Source organism: Coregonus clupeaformis, chromosome 1 (assembly GCF_020615455.1).
Source record: "Coregonus clupeaformis isolate EN_2021a chromosome 1, ASM2061545v1, whole genome shotgun sequence".
Taxonomy (NCBI): Eukaryota; Metazoa; Chordata; class Actinopteri; order Salmoniformes; family Salmonidae; genus Coregonus; species Coregonus clupeaformis.
The window spans coordinates 38,373,577-38,391,461 of NC_059192.1; the positions used below are offsets into that span (position 1 = coordinate 38,373,577).

At 48.1% G+C, this 17,885-nt stretch overlaps 1 protein-coding gene across 1 annotated transcript in view; it reads left to right on the plus strand.

Moving 5' to 3' along the window:
- LOC121530620 (phospholipid phosphatase 4-like) overlaps positions 1-17,885 on the plus strand; it is a 147,145-nt gene that overhangs the window by 96,795 nt on the left and 32,465 nt on the right. Inside the window, exons 4-5 of the mRNA XM_045222470.1 lie at positions 10,767-10,830; positions 11,247-11,371. Coding sequence (XP_045078405.1) covers positions 10,767-10,830; positions 11,247-11,371 — 189 coding nt within the window. The remainder of the gene's footprint in view (positions 1-10,766; positions 10,831-11,246; positions 11,372-17,885) is intronic.

Genomic DNA, 17,885 nt, shown 5'->3' on the forward strand with positions numbered 1-17,885 from the left:
TGAAGTATCGGAGGTGGTAGGTGTGGTGAAGTTCTCGGAGCCCGAGGCTTGCACCGAGGGTCAGGATGAAAATGAGTCTGTGACAGTAGGAGTGAAGTTTTGGGAAAAAGTGGACCATTGCCTTTTGACTGATCCATTTGTGGTTTCAGGGTGTGTGAAAACAGAGTTGGGTAGAGTGGAATCGGTGAGGGTAACCAGAAGTGGTCTAGTGATAATTGTTTGTGTTTCTGATGGTCAGAGGGAGAAGGCGCTCGTGATGTTAAACAAATGGGGGCAAGAAATTTGAAATATTTCGCTCTCAAGAAAAGTGTGCCATTGAAAGGAGTGATTACTTGGGTAGCAGTAAATGTAAAAGTTGACCAACTGAAGGGGAAGATTCCCGGTGTTTGTGATGCTCGTCGTTTGGTGCAACGCAAACAGGGTGGCGAGAGTGGGGAAACAGAAGAGTCATTGTCTGTTCTTTTGAGTTTTGAAGTTGAGTATTTGCCCGACAAAGTGAAGTTGGGATATATAAGTTCTCCTGTACGAGCTTATGTGCCGAATACATCATGTTGTTACAGGTGTCAAACTTATAGGCATGTGGCAGCACTGTGTAGGAGGGAGGTTCCAAGGTGTGCAGAAGGGCATGAGACAAAGGAATGTGTAGCATACTGGCCTCCTGTAGCTCAGTTGGTAGAGCATGGCGCTTGCAACGCCAGGGTTGTGGGTTTGATTCCCACTGGGGGCCAGTATGAAAAATGTATGCACTCACTGAAAAAACTGTAAGTCGCTCTGGATAAGAGCACCTGCTAAAATGTAAATGTAGCATTGGGGAAAGTAGTGGTATGGGAGCCATGGGGATGGGAATAAGAAATGTCCCGTGCGAGAGAGGCAGGTTGAGGTTTCCAGGGGAAGAGTAGTGCAGAAGTTATCATATGCTGAGGCAGTGAAGAAAGCAGAGGAAGATGGGTCAAGGGGGAGGATTGGTGAGAGTTGTAGATCTGTACCAGTACAGACATACAGTTGAAGTTGGAAGTTTACATACACTTAGGTTGGAGTCATTAAAACTCGTTTTTCAACCAATCCACAAATTTCTTGTTAACAAACTATTGTTTTGTAAAGTCGGTTAGGACATCTACTTTGTGCATGACACAAGCAATTTTTCCAACAATTGTTTACAGACAGATTATTTCACTTATAATTCACTGTATCACAATTTCAGTGCGTCAGAAGTTTACATACATACACTAAGTTGACTGTGCGTTTAAACAGCTTGGAAAATTCCAGAAAATGATGTCATGGCTTTAGAAGCTTCTGATAGGCTAATTTACATCATTTGAGTCAATTGGAGGTGTACCTGTGGATATATTTCAAGGCCTACCTTCAAACTCAGTGCCTCTTTGCTTGACATCATGGGAAAATCAAAATAAATCAGTCAAGACTTCATAAAATAATTTGTAGACCTCCACAAGTCTGGTTCATCCTTGGGAGCAATTTCCAAACGCCTGAAGGTACCACGTTCATCTGTACAAACAATAGTACGCAAGTATAAACACCATGGGACCACACAGCCGTCATACCGCTCAGGAAGGAGACGTGTTCTGTCTGCTAGAGATGAACGTACTTTGGTGCGAAAAGTGCAAATCAATCCCAGAACAACAGCAAAGGACCTTGTGAAGATGCTGGAGGAAACAGGTACAAAATATCTAAATCCACAGTAAAACGAGTCCTATATCGACATAACCTGAAAGGCCGCTCAGCAAGGAAGAAGCCACTGCTCCAAAACCGCCATAAAAAATGCCAGACTACGGTTTGCAACTGCACATGGGGACAAAGATCGTACTTTTTGGAGAAATGTCCTCTGGTCTGATTAAACAAAAATATAACTGTTTGGCCATAATGACCATTGTTATGTTTGGAGGAAAAAGGGGGACGCTTGCAAGCCGAAGAACACCATCCCAACCGTGAAGCACAGGGTTGGCAGCATCATGCTGTGGGGGTGCTTTGCTGCAGGAGGAACTGGTGCACTTTACAAAATAGATGGTATCATGAGGAAGGAAAATGATGTGGATATATTGAAGCAACATCTCAAGACATCAGTCAGGAAGTTAAAGCTTGGTCGCAAATGGGTCTTCCAAATGGACAATGACCCCAAGCATACTTCCAAAGTTGTGGCAAAATGGCTTAAGGACAACAAAGTCAAGGTATTGGAGTGGCCATAACAAAGTCCTGACCTCAATCCTATAGAACATTTGTGGGCAGTACTGAAATAGCGTGTGCGAGCAAGGAGGCCTACAAACCTGACTCATTTACACAAGCTCTGTCAGGAGGAATGGGCCATAATTCACCCAACTTATTGTGGGAAGCTTGTGGAAGGCTACCTGAAACGTTTCACCCAAGTTAAACAATTTAAAGGCAATGCTACCAAATACTAATTGAGTGTATGTAAACTTCTGACCCAATGGGAATGTGATGAAATAAATGAAAGCTTAAATAAAGCATTCTCTCTACTATTATTCTGACATTTCACATTCTTAAAATAAAGTGGTGATCCTACCTGACCTATCACAGGGAATTTTTACTAGGATTAAATGTCAGGAATTGTGAAAAACTGAGTTTAAATGTATTTGGCTAAGGTGTATGTAAACTTCCGACTTCAACTGTTTAGGCCAACAAGTGATATATACTACAATTCAAAAGTTTGGGGTCACATAGAAATGTCCTTGTTTTCAAAAGAAAAGCAAATTTGTTGTCCATTAAAATAACATCAAATTGATCAGAAATACAGTGTAGACATTGTTCATATTGTAAATGGCTATTGTAGCTGGAAACGGCAGATTTTTTATGGAATATCTACATAGGCATACAGAGGTGTCACGGATTCAGCCGAGGCTGATCCTCCTCCTTGCTCGGGCAAGCTTTGGCATTCGTCGTCCCCGGTGTACTAGCTGCTACCGATCTATGTTTCGGTGTTTGTCTTGTTTGGTCTTTATTGTTTCCACCTGTTTCCAATTATGTTGCATTGTATTCCCTTTATAACCCCCTGTCTCTTCTGGTGTATTGTGTGTGATTGTTTTTCGTTAGGACGGCAGTTGCATTTGTGTGCGAGTTATTGTTCCTCCCTGTTAGGAGGTTTGTTTTGTACTTTTATTACTGTGTTCAGTAAAGTACGTCTGCCAGTAGCTCTGTGTCCTGCGCTTGACTTCGTTTACCGCATACACGTCACCATGACAGAATCACACACCATACATGGAGTCAGCAGGAGCGGCAGTGCCAGCTGGATCAATGGAGGAACGCGTCGAACAACAAGCGGCCATGATCCAGGTGCTCGGCACCGCCATGGAACGGGTGGTGAGCACAATGGAGCGATGGGAAAGAGGAGGTCTGCCTACACCTCCTCCGATGATACCACCACCATCGGCGATGCCCATCGCTTCACCTCCGGGGTCCAGTGGGATTCGGCTCTCGCTCCCAAGGGCTTATGATGGCACAGCTGCAGGGTGTCAGGGTTTCCTGCTCCAGGTTGAACTCTACCTGGCAACCATCCACCCGGTGCCCTCGGGATACGAGAGCGTGTCCGCCCTCATCTCCTGTCTGTCTGGCAAGGCGCTGGAGTGGGCCAACGCCGAGTAGGGGGGAATAGACGCCGTTACTATCAACTATGCGGAGTTCACCCGCCGCTTCAGGGCAGTATTCGATCATCCACCTGAGGGTAAAGCGGCAGGTGAGCGTCTATTCCACCTCAGACAGGGGAGGAGGAGCGCGCAGGAGTTCGCACTGGACTTCCGGACGCTGGCTGCCAACGCGGGATGGAATGAGAGGGCCCTCATCGACCACTACAGATGTAGCCTGTAGGAATTGGCCTGCAGGGACACCAACCTCAGCTTCGACCAACTGGTGGACATGTCCATTCGTCTGGATACCCTGTTGGCTACCCACGGACGTCCGGATTCAGGGCTGTCCAATCCATCCCCCAGCACATCCGAGCCGACCCCTATGGAGCTCGGAGGTGCTGGTTCTAGGGAGACCAGGAGAGAGGCCGTCCCTTGCACCAACTGTGGCCGCAGAGGACACACTGCTGGTCAGTGCTGGGGAGGGTCTCCTAGGAATCGAGGCAGTAGGCAGCGCACTGATGAGTCATTCCAGGTGAGTAGGCACCCAACTCACCCAGAGCTCCCTGTTGCGCATATATGTATTAAAGTTGTGTTTCCCGAGGTTTCTCCTCATTCCCAGCATAAGGCGCTAGTTTGATCTCAGGAGTGTGTACAACCTGGTGCGCATTAGGGAGGGAGATGAGTGGAAGACAGCATTCAGTACCACCTTGGGTCACTATGAGTACCTCGTCATGCCATACGGTTTAATGAATGCTCCTTCAGTCTTCCAATCGTTTGTGGACAAGATTTTCCGGGACTTGAATGGACAGGGTGTAGTGGTGTATATTGATTACATTATAATATACTCCGCTACATGAGCCAAGCATGTGTCCCTGGTTCATCGGGTGCTTGGTAGACTGTTGGAGCATGACTTGTATGCGAAGGCGTAGAAATGTCTGTTCTTCCAGGAGTCCATCTCCTTCCTGGGACACCGGTTGTCCGCGTCAGGGGTGGAGATGGAGATTGACCGCGTATCAGCCGTGCGCAATTGGCAGACTCCCACCTCGGTGAAGGAAGTGCAGTGGTTCTTGGGTTTTGCCAATTACTACCGGAGGTTTCTCCGGTGCTTTGGACAGGTAGCAGCTCCCATTACCTCCCTGCTAAAGGGGGGTCCGGTGCGTCTGCAGTGGTCGGCTGAGGCGGACAGGGCTTTTAGACATCTGAAGGACCTGTTTACCTCGGCTCCAGTGCTGGCACATCCGGATCCTTCTTTGGCGTTCCAAGTTGAAGTGGATGCGTCCGAGGCTGGGATCGGTGCTGGACTGTCTCAGCGCTCGGATACGCCACCAAAACTCTGCCCCTGTGCTTTCTTTTCTAAGAAGCTCAGTCCGGCGGTGCGCAATTATGACGTGGGGGACAGGGAGCTGTTAGCTGTGGTCCAAGCACTGAAGGTGTGGAGGCATTGGCTTGAGGGGGCTAAACACCCTTTTCTCATTTTGACTGACCATCGTAACCTGGAGTACATCCGGGCTATGTTTTTTACCCGATTTGTATTTACGCTCACCTATAGACCAGGGTCACAGAACGCTAAGGCAGACGCCCTGTCCCGACTATATGACACAGAGGAGAGGTCCATTGAGCCCACTCCCATACTTCCAGAGTCTTGTCTGGTGGCACCGGTGGTGTGGGAGGTTGATGCGGACATCGAGCGGGTGTTACGTATCGATCCTACTCCCCCACAGTGTCCAGAGGGTAGGAAGTACGTGCCGCTCGAGGTTCGTGATCGATTGATATATTGGGCTCACATGTCACCCTCCTCTGGTCATCCTGGTATTGGTCGGACAGTGCACTGCCTTAGTGGGAAGTACTGGTGGCCCACTTTAGCTAAGGATGTGAGGGTTTATGTTTCCTCTTGCTCGGTGTGTGCCCAGTGTAAGGCGCCAAGACACCTGCCCAGAGGGAAATTACAACCCCTACTCGTTCCACAACGGCCGTGGTCTCACCTATCGGTGGATTTGTCACGGACCTTCCCCCCTCCCAGGGGAACACGACGATATTGGTCATTGTGGATCGGTTTTCGAAGGCCTGCCGTCTCATTCCTATGCCAGGTCTCCCTACAGCCCTACAAACTGCTGACGCCCACGTCTTCCGGCACTACGGGGTACCTGAGGATATAGTGTCTGATCGGGGTCCCCAGTTCACCTCTAGAGTCTGGAGGGCGTTTATGGAACGTCTGGGGGTCTCTATTAGCCTTACCTCAGGTTTTCACCCTGAGAGTAATGGGCAGGTGGAGAGAGTGAACCAGGATGTGGGTAGGTTTCTGAGGTCCTATTGCCAGGACCGGCAGGGGGAGTGGTCGGGATATATCCCCTGGGCAGAGATAGCCCAAAACTCACTCCGCCACTCCTCAACTAACCTTGCGCCTTTTCAGTGTGTGCTAGGTTATCAGCCGGTCCTGGCACCTTGGCATCAGAGCCAGATCGAAGCCCCTGCGGTGGACGAGTGGTTTCGGTGCTCGGAAGAAACCTGGAACGCTGCGCATGTCCATCTGCAGCGGGCTATCAGGCGGCAAAAGGTGAGCACCGATCGCCACCGCAGTGAGGCTCCGGTGTATGCACCGGGAGATCGGGTCTGGCTCTCGACCCGAAACCTGCCCCTTCGCCTGCCCTGCCGGAAGCTGGGTCGGCGGTTTGTGGGGCCATTTAAAGTCCTGAGGAGATTGAACGAGGTATGTTATAGGTTACAACTGCCCATTAATTATGAATAGCTGTAGCATTAATCTCACCAATTGCTGTTTTTATAATGAGAAGGCGACCAAAAAACAGGTTCCTTTTGTAATGGAAGATTTTGTATGGAAAGCCAAGTTGAAGCCAACAATAGATGTTGTCCTCCTCATAATAACCACACATGGTTTTAGTGCAACAGAGTAGCGCAAGCAACACCCTTTAATTGAAGCATAATAAAAAAAAATCCCCATAGAAATCTGTCAATTTAAGATAGTGATACTTTTGGTCATGTAGTGTATGTGGACACTTGCTCGTCGAACATCTCAAGGTCCCCCCCTTGCTGCAATAACAGCCTCTACTCTTCTGGGAAGGCTTTCCAAAAGATGTTGGAACATTTCTGCGCAGACTTGCTTCCATTCAGCACTAGTGAGGTCGGGTACTGATGTTGGGCGATAAGGCCTGGCTCGCAGTTGGCGTTTCAATTCATCCCAAAGGTGTTCGATGTGGTTGAGGTCAGGGCTCTGTGCAGGCCAGTCAAGTTCTTCCCACCGATCTCGACAAACAATTTATGTATGGACTTTGCTTGGTGCACGGGGGCATTGTCATGCTAAAACAGGAAAGGGCCTTCCCCAAACTGTTGCCACAAAGTTGGAAGTACAGAATCGTCTAGAATGTAATCGTATTCTGTAGCGTTAAGATTTCCTTTCACTTGAACCAAGGGGCCTAGCCCGAACCATGAAAAACAGCACCAGACCATTATTCCTCCTCAAACAAACTTTACAGTTGGCACTATGCATTAGGGCAGGTAGCCTTCTCCTGGCATTCGCCAAACCCAGATTTGTCTGTCAGACTGCCAGATAGTGAAGCGTTTGCACTGAGAACACGTTTGCACTGCTCCAAAATCCAATGGCGGCGAGCTTTACACCACTCCAGCTGAAGCTTGGCATTGTGCATGTTGATCTTAGGCTTGTGTGCGGCTGCTCGGACATAGAAACCCATTTCATGAAGTTCCCGAGGAACAGTTATTGTGCTGATGTTGCTTCCAGAGGCAGTTTGGAACTCGGTAGTGAGTGTTGCAACCGAGGACAGACAATTTTTACGCTCTACGCACTTCAGCACTCTGTGGTCCTGTTCTGTGAGCTTGTTTGACCTACCACTTCGCGGCTGAGCCGTTGTTGCTCTTATACGTTTCCACGTCACAATAACAGCACTTACAGTTGATGTCTCTAAAATGACATCTTTGAATCTTAATTTGGAGGAGATATTTAACATAGTTTTAGAAAAACGTGGTCACATAAAAACCTGAGGGAGATTTTTAGGTATGTCCGTTAGCAAATTTTGCATCTGCACAGTTCTTCCACTAAATTAGTTTTTGTAAAGGAACTTCACTCACCTGGTTGTCTAAGTATTAATTGAATGGAAAAACCAGCAGACACTAGGCCCTCCATGGAATGAGTTTGACACCCCTGCTGTATTGTATTGTATTGTGCTCTACTCCCTGTACTGTGCTATCGAAACTTGTAAAACATCAAGGCCAGGGTGGACTGACCCAATTTCAACGTCCATGGACTTCCGGTGTCGGTCGGTGCTCAGTGGGTGAGGATGCTGATTTAAGTAAATGGAAGAGATGGGGCTCATGGGTAGGTGAAAGTAAGATCTGGAAGAGGTGACATTAACTGGAGAGGGAAAGGCAGAGAGAGGGAGGGGGTTGTCCAAACTCAGACTGTTTTAACACACTTGGTTTGACCACCAGATGACAGAGAAAATAAACAGTTGTGAGCTGAACTTAATAGTATACCAGTGGAAGGGAGGACCATAGCAGGTGACCCAACTGTGTTTGTGATTTATGATTTTCCAATGTAGCCAATTCAGCCCACCCCTCCCACCCAACGGCTTAGACTTTGAGGTTAACTATTTAAATGTCGGAACGTACAGACCAGACAGTTCTCTGTAAATGTGTGGATACATTTAATCAGGTCATATAAACTCAACTCCTATTACAACCCTGATCATGCCAAAAAGACAGTTTGTTTCAATCAAATGAAGCACCCTGACAGTAGCCTAAGCACCCTCCCGTTATCTTCTATCCCTGGCCTGGTGTCATCAAAGAATGTTACGCAGAACTGGACCATGCACAATAAAATAGGGATTGAACGATGTGGTCTTCTGTAGCTTAGTTGGTAGAGCATGGTGCTATTTTACTCATGTTAGGCTGTCAACCATGTCCAATCACCATCTCCATGTTTAAAAAGCAAATCATGTACAGTGAGGGAAAAAAGTATTTGATCCCCTGCTGATTTTGTATGTTTGCCCACTGACAAAGAAATGATCAGTCTATAATTTTAATGGTAGGTTTATTTGAACAGTGAGAGACAGAATAACAACAAAAAAATCCAGAAAAACGCATGTCAGAAATGTTATAAATTGATTTGCATTTTAATGAGGGAAATAAGTATTTGACCCCTCTGCAAAACATGACTTAGTACTTGGTGGCAAAACCCTTGTTGGCAATCACAGAGGTCAGACGTTTCTTGTAGTTGGCCACCAGGTTTGCACACATCTCAGGAGGGATTTTGTCCCACTCCTCTTTGCAGATCTTCTCCAAGTCAATAAGGTTTTGAGGCTGACGTTTGGCAACTCGAACCTTCAGCTCCCTCCACAGATTTTCTATGGGATTAAGGTCTGGAGACTGGCTAGGCCACTCCAGGACCTTAATGTGCTTCTTCTTGAGCCACTCCTTTGTTGCCTTGGCCGTGTGTTTTGGGTCATTGTCATGCTGGAATACTTATCCACAACCCATTTTCAATGCCCTGGCTGAGGGAAGGAGGTTCTCACCCAAGATTTGATGGTACATGGCCCCGTCCGTCGTCCCTTTGATACGGTGAAGTTGTCCTGTCCCTTTAGCAGAAAAACAACCCCAAAGCATAATGTTTCCACCTCCATGTTTGACGGTGGGGATGGTGTTCTTGGGGTCATAGGCAGCATTCCTCCTCCTCCAAACACGGCGAGTTGAGTTGATGCCAAAGAGCTCCATTTTGGTCTCATCTGACCACAACACTTTCACCCAGTTCTCCTGTGAATCATTCAGATGTTAATTTGCAAACTTCAGACGGACCTGTATATGTGCTTTCTTGAGCAGGGGGACCTTGCGGGCGCTGCAGGATTTCAGTCCTTCACGGCGTAGTGTGTTACCAATTGTTTTCTTGGTGACTATGGTCCCAGCTGCCTTGAGATCATTGACAAGATCCTCCCGTGTAGTTATGGGCTGATTCCTCACCGTTCTCATGATCATTGCAACTCAACGAGGTGAGATCTTGCATGGAGCCCCAGGCCAAGGGAGATTGACAATTATTTTGTGTTTCTTCCATTTGCTAATAATCGCACCAACTGTTGTCACCTTCTCACCAAACTGCTTGGCGATGGTCTTGTAGCCCATTCCAGCCTTGTGTAGGTCTACAATCTTGTCCCTGACAAGGGTGGAGAAATGTAATCATTCTCAAATTAATTGATAGAGCTATGGATACAAAATGACAATTTTAACCATATTCAGAGTCTAAACAGTGTTTGTTTAAATTGCATTGTTTACAAATAATTGCATAGAACAAGCATGTATTTTGGGTTCTGATTGGGTATGACAATTGGACTAAGCTCATGAGGCATTTCTTATATAAGTTATATTACTCAAGAATCAATGGGTGTGTGTAAATAATGTAAAAGTCAACAAAATGTATGACGCAATCACAGATTGACCATTCAAATAACTATAACTTATAAATGTCTCAAGAGCATAGCACAACTGTCTTACCCTATCATAACCCCAAATATAAGGTTGCATTACGCCATTGTTTATAACAGGAACATAAACCATGTATAGCTACAAAATGAATGGGGTAAACCTACTCTAAGGTTATGTATTAGGCTGTTTGAGAGATGGTTTGAATCCTAATCAACCCATCCAATGTGAGTACATCTGTTGTTAAAGTATAGTAGATCAATAAAGCTACAGTACTCCAGCAGTAGTCACGCCGCTTATGCTGAAAAGCCTTATCAGTGCATAAGTCAAATTAGCTTTTGAATTTCCTGTCTTTTTCGTCTTCAGACAAAAGCTAATATTTCACTTAAAACATTAGTTTAAAAAAATGTTTTATTATTTAAGAATAAATGGGTATAAATCATTAATAAATAAAAAAAATGGGTGTACCAATCGCAAATTGTCCCTTTAATGGTCTGTTTTAATACTAAATTAGAGGCAGGATAACTGGCACCGGTCCAGAATCTCTACCACAGCGGCAAAGGAAAACAGTACAATGCAGCAAAAAAGTTTGCAGAATTTACTCCCCATTGAATATCATTCATCTCTGCCCTCTGACTCATGTTTATTGTTGGGGTTGTAAGTGCTGTGTTGTGTTTTACTCTGTGTTTCTGTAAAACCTGTTTCTGTCTCTAGTTGTTTTTCTCTGTCCTACAGCTGTCTCACTTGCTCTGGCTTTGAATGGAGTCTTCACAAACACTATCAAGTTGATAGTTGGCAGGTAAATACATAATGCAATACACCAACTAGACTCAAACACCGTTTGGGAAAATGTTGGTTTATATGTCAAAGCAGAGTACCTTGTAGCTCAATTGGTAGAGTATGGCGCTTGTAACGCCAGGGTAGTGGGTTCGATCCCTGGGACCACCCATACGTAAAAATGTATGCACACATGACTGTAAGTCGCTTTGGATAAAAGCGTCTGCTAAATGGCATATTATTATTATTATTATTATTATTATTATTATTATTATATATTATTAATTGGCATTCACATTCAGTTATGCTGTGGCATTTTCAAAATTGAACAAAATGCCTTTGACATGTATTGAAAGTTAACTTCAGGTGGCATAAGCAATAACAAACCACTTTTTAAGAGAGCGATTGATTTAAGTGTATTTTTTCCTTTCCCTACAGACCCAGGCCAGACTACTTCCAGCGCTGTTTCCCAGATGGACAGGTGAATGTTACAATGCTGTGCACCGGAGAACCAGACCTGGTGTCAGAGGGACGCAAGAGTTTCCCCAGCAGCCACTCCTCCTGTGAGTACCAGTCAGTCAGCAGCCACAACACTGTTAATCAGTATGTTTTAGGGATCAGCTTGAGCCAGTCAAGGCACATAATCACTCATCTTGATTAGGGCTGTGGTGGTCATGAAATGTTGTCAGCCAGTTATTGTCATGCAAAAGACTGAGGGTCTCACGGTAATTGAATACACATTTATCATCTCCAGGCCTCAACGCTTACAAGCCGCTGATACGGGCCTTTGAAACATCTACATTTTAAAGTCTAATAAATCAATGTAATATACACCATCACAATAAATCCATTATTTATTTTAGGCAGGTCTAAAGAAACATGATATGAAGAAAATGTATTTCAGAAGAACAGAGTATGAGTTACACTACTGTATGTTATCTGGCTATGCGCCATGCCATAGGCTGTAGGCTTGTTAATTTAGCAGACAAGATATGCTTATAAGTCCCGTGCCATTATTTTATATTATATAATTTTATTGTAAGAACAATATAATTCAACTTAGCTGAATAAAATATAAATAATATAATTCCCATTTAGGATCGAGTGCGCATATGAGTGTCACGGCTGATGTGGATGCGGTGTGGGAGTCAGGCGCAGGACACAGAAGCTTAGTCGCAACGACTTTAATAGTCAAAAAGGCAATAACCAAAATAACGTGCCTCTAACACAGGAGGCGAGCAATTACGCTAACAGTGCGTAAAAGACTAAATACTCGAGAACACAATAACGATACACCAAACGGACAGGCGTACAACAACACACAACTGCAAACAAAACCAAAGGAAACTTATAGGTGACATAATCAATACATAATACGAGACAGGTGCACCAACAAAACAAAACCAAACAAACATAGAGAACATCAAACGGTAGCAGCTAGTACTCCGGGGACGACGAACGCCGAAGCCTGCCCGAACAAGGAGGAGGAGCAGCCTCGGCGGAATTCGTGACAGTACCCCCCCCTTGACGCGCGGCTCCAGCCGTGCGCCGACCCCGGCCTCGGGGACGGCCAGGAGGACGTGGAGCAGGGCGCATAGGATGACTCCGGTGGAACTCAGTCAGGAGGGATGGATCTAAAATGTCCCTCCTAGGCACCCAGCACCGTTCCTCTGGACCGTACCCCTCCCACTCCACGAGATATTGTAGACCCCCCATCCGACGTCTCGAATCCACGATGGACCGGACTGAGTACGCCGGAGCCCCCTCGATGTCCAGTGGGGGCGGAGGGGTCTCTCTTATCTCACACTCCTGGAGTGGACCAGCTACCACCGGCCTGAGGAGAGACACATGGAATGAGGGGTTAATGTGATAGTCATTAGGCAATTGCAACTTGTAACACACCTCGTTCAATCTCCTAAGGACTTTAAATGGCCCCACAAACCGCCGGCCAAGCTTCCGGCAGGGCAGGCGAAGGGGCAGGTTTCGAGTCGAGAGCCAGACTCGATCTCCCGGGGCGTATACAGGACCCTCACTGCGGTGGAGATCGGCGCTCGCCTTCTGCCTGCGGATGGCCCGCTGCAGATGTACGTGTGCAGCGTTCCACGTCTCCTCCGAGCGCCGAAACCACTCATCCACCGCAGGAGCCTCGATCTGGCTCTGATGCCATGGTGCCAGAACCGGCTGATACCCTAACACGCACTGAAAAGGGGTCAGGTTAGTAGAGGAGTGGCGAAGAGAGTTCTGAGCCATCTCTGCCCAGGGGATATACCCCGACCACTCCTCCTGCCGGCCCTGGCAATATGATCTCAGAAACCTACCCACATCCTGGTTCACTCTCTCCACCTGCCCATTACTCTCAGGGTGGTAACCCGAGGTAAGGCTAACCGAGACCCCCAAGCGTTCCATGAACGCCCTCCAGACTCTAGAGGTGAATTGGGGACCCCGATCAGACACTATATCCTCGGGAACCCCGTAGTGCCGGAAGACGTGGGTGAACAAAGCCTCAGCGGTCTGTAAGGCAGTAGGGAGACCCGGCATTGGAATGAGACGACAGGCCTTAGAGAACCGATCCACAACGACCAGAATAGTGGTATTCCCCTGAGAGGGGGGAAGGTCTGTGACAAAGTCCACCGAGAGGTGAGACCACGGCCGTTGTGGAACGGGCAGGGGTTGTAACTTCCCCCTGGGCAGGTGTCTAGGCGCCTTAAACTGAGCGCACACCGAGCAGGAGGAAACATAAACCCTCACGTCCCTAGCCAATGTTGGCCACCAGTACTTAACACTAAGGCATTGCACTGTCCGGCCAATACCTGGATGTCCAGAGGAGGGTGACGTATGAGCCCAATAAATGAGACGATCATGGACCTCGAGCGGCACGTACGTTCGACCCACTGGACACTCTGGGGGAGTAGGGTCGGTGCGTAACGCCCGCTCAATTTCCGCATCGACCTCCCATACCACCGGTGCCACCAGACAAGACTCCGGCAGTATGGGAGTGGGCTCAATGGACCTCTCATCTGTGTCATACCGCCGGGACAGGGCGTCTGCCTTACCATTCTGGGACCCTGGGATGTAAGTGATCTTAAAAACGAACCGGGTCAGAAACATGTCCCACCTAGCCTGACGAGGGTTCAATCTCCTAGCTGCCCGGATGTACTCCAGGTTACGATGGTCAGTCAGAATGAGAAAAGGGTGTTGAGCCCCCTCAAGCCAATGCCTCCACACCTTTTGGGCTTGAACCACGGCTAACAGCTCCCTGTCCCCTACGTCATAATTACGTTCCGCCGGGCTGAGCTTTTTAGAATAAAAAGCGCAGGGACGGAGCTTAGGAGGCGTGCCGGAGCGTTGCGACAGTACTGCCCCAATACCGGCCTCTGACGCGTCCACCACTACCTGGAACGCTAAAACGGGGTCCGGGTGAGCCAGCACCGGAGCCGAATTGAACAGGTCCTTCAGTTTACAAAACGCCCTGTCCGCTTCAGCCGACCACTTTAAACGCACCGGGCCCCCCTTCAGCAGGGAAGTAATGGGAGCTGCTACCTGTCCAAAACCCCGGATAACTTCCGGTAGTAATTGGCAAAACCCAAAAACTGCTGCACCTCTTTAACAGTGGTTAGGGTTTGCCAGTTACGCACGGCTGACACACGGTCAATCTCCATCTTCACCCCTGACGCTGACAACCGATGACCCAAGAAGGAGATGGACTCCTGGAAAAACCGACATTTCTCTGCCTTGACATACAAATCATGCTCCAACAGCCTACCCAACACTCGGCGCACCAGGGCTACATGCTCGGCTCGTGTAGCAGAGTACACTAGGATGTCGTCAATGTACACTACCACTCCCTGCCCATGCAGGTCCCGGAAGATCTCTTCCACAAATGATTGGAAGACTGAAGGAGCATTCATTAACCCGTATGGCATGACAAGATACTCATAATGACCTGAGGTGGTACTAAATGCCGTCTTCCATTCATCTCCCTCCCTAATGCGCACCAAGTTATAAGCGCTCCTGAGATCCAGTTTTGTGAAGAAACGCGCTCCGCGTAATGATTCAGTCATACTCGTAATCAGAGGAAGAGGGTAACTGTATTTCACAGTGATCTGATTGAGACTACGGTAATCAATATACGGGCGCAACCCTCCATCCTTCTTCTTCACAAAAAATAAACTCGAGGACGCAGGGGAAGTGGAGGGCCGTATGTATCCTTGTCTCAGGGACTCAGCTATGTATGTCTCCATAGCCGCCGTCTCCTCTTGAGACAGAGGATACACATGGCTCCGCGGGAGTGCTGCACCTGTCTGGAGGTTTATCGCACAATCTCCCTGTCTGAGGTGGCAATCGTGTCGCCCTCGTCTTGCTGAACACGAGTGCCAAATCCTCATACTCAGGGGGAATGTGCATTGCGGGCACTTGGTTCGGACTCTCCACCGTGGTCGCCCCAACGGAAACACCTAAACATCGCCCAACACACTGGCCAGACCATTCCTTGAGAGCCCTCTGTTGCCACGAAATGGTGGGGTCATGGGTGATTAACCAAGGAAGCCCCAGCACCACGGGATACGCAGGGGAGTCAATTAGATACAACTGAATAATCTCCTCATGACCCCCCTGCGTCTTCATCTTTATTGGCGCTGTGACCTCCCTAATCAACCCAGATCCCAACGGGCGGCTATCTAGGGCATGGACAGGAAAAGGTGCATCAACGGGCAGGAGGGGAATCCCTAACTTAGAACAAAATTTCCGATAAATACAATTCCCAGCTGCGCCTGAATCGACTAGCGCCTTATGCTGGGAATGAGATGCAACCTGAGGAAATACCACAGGTATACACAAGTGAACAACAGAGAGCTCTGGGTGAGTGGGGCGCCTACTCACCTGAAATGACTCCCCAGTGCGCGACCTGTTGCCCCGATTCCCTGGAGACCCTCTCCAGCACCTAGCCGCAGTGTGTCCTCCACGGCCACAGCTGGTGCAGGGGACGGCCCCCCTCGGGTTCTCTCTCCTTCTCTCTCTAGCGCCAGCACCCCCGAGCTCCATAGGGCTCGGCACGGAGGTGCTGGGGGATGGAATGGACGGCCCCAACTCGGGACATCCGCGGGTGGCCAGCAGGGTATCCAGACGGATGGACATGTCCACTAGCTGGTTGAAGGACAGGTTGGTGTCCCTGCAGGCCAGCTCTCGACGAACGTCCTCACGCAGGCTACACCGATAGTGATCGATGAGGGCCCTCTCATTCCACCCCGCATCCGCCGCTAGAGTCCGGAAATCCAGGGCGAACTCCTGTGCGCTCCTCTTCCCCTGTCGGAGGTGGAACAGACGCTCCCCCGCCGCTTTACCCTCAGGAGGGTGATCGAAAACAGCCCTGAAGCGGCGGGAGAACTCCGCGTAGCTGATGGTGGCGGCGTCTATTCCCCTCCATTCGCCGTTGGCCCACTCCAACGCCTTGCTGGAGAGAGAGGACATGAGGGCGGAAACGCTCTCATATCCCGAGGGCGCCGGGTGTATGGTGGCCAGGTAGAGTTCCACCTGAAGGAGGAACCCCTGACACCCGGCTGCGGTGCCATCATACGCCCTCGGGAGCAAGAGCCGAATCCCACTGGATTCCGGAGCTGGTCTGGTGGGACTGGCCGATGGTGGTGGTAATGTAGGAGGAGGTGTGGGCACGCCTCCCCTTTCCCATCGGCGCAGGGTGTTTTCATCACCTCCTGCATGGCGGAGCCGAGTTGCTGGATCCTGGCGTCCTGGCAGCTGACCCGATCCTCCAGCGACTCGGTCGGCGCAGCTGCTCCTGCTGACTCCATAGTATGGTGTGTTGTTCTGTCACGGCTGATGTGGATGCGGTGTGGGAGTCAGGCGCAGGACACAGAAGCTTAGTCGCAACGACTTTAAAAGTCAAAAAGGCAATAACCAAAATAACGTGCCTCTAACACAGGAGGCGAGCAATTACGCTAACAGTGCGTAAAAGACTAAATACTCGAGAACACAATAACGATACACCAAACGGACAGGCGTACAACAACACACAACTGCAAACAAAACCAAAGGAAACTTATAGGTGACATAATCCATACATAATACGAGACAGGTGCACCAACAAGACAAAACCAAACAAACATAGAGAACATCAAACGGTAGCAGCTAGTACTCCGGGGACGACGAACGCCGAAGCCTGCCCGAACAAGGAGGAGGAGCAGCCTCGGTGGAATTCGTGACAATGAGCGCAAAAGTGATAATTTGAAACACGCTAGATTTAGAGTTATTTGGCAACTTTAGTTGTGAATGATACAAACCTTAGAATGTCTTAGAAATCAAAACATATATGGGTTGTATGATGCAACTATAGGTTATTGATGATTTGAGAAAGTTGCAAAAACCTATGTTCCTTGCCTCAGGCTGCAAACGCTGTTCTCTCAAGTGATCATATTTTCATCCATCAGACTATTCTCAGTTGAATCTCGTCTTTACTAATATGTAAAATTTGTTTAGATTTAGAATGGCCCATTATTAAATGGGCACGAACAGGGGCAGGGAAAAAAAGACATGTCATCCGTATGCACTCGAATAGCGATTCAATGCATCAACCACTGTTTGAGGGGCATGCAGCCCCAAACTCTGTATGCCATAGGTTCTCCAACCCTCTTCCTGCAGCTACCCAGTGCTTAATTTGGGAAACCAAGTGAAATTTGTTTGGGAACATCGATAGTAATATGTTTTCACAACTAAACATATTTCATTAAACTGTTGACAGCCCTTCTCTCTACACAATGGTGAGATACTCTGTAGCTAGAGGTAATGTGTCAGCCTATAAAAAAAAGCCCTATTACTAGGCTATTCAAATTCACTATAAGTGAAAGCTAACTCTGTAAGCCGCCCTGCACAATCGATGAACCATTAGCATAGCCTGGCATTTCTAACACACGGCCCATTTTTTTCCTTGAGGCCCCCACACCGGCCCATTTATTTCCTTGAGGCCCCCATTATTAGCCAGATAATTACCTTTTTGCTAAAAAAACTAAAACAAATTAGACAGGCCCACTAGGCTAAAAACGGACCAGCCAATCTTGCATTTGCCCG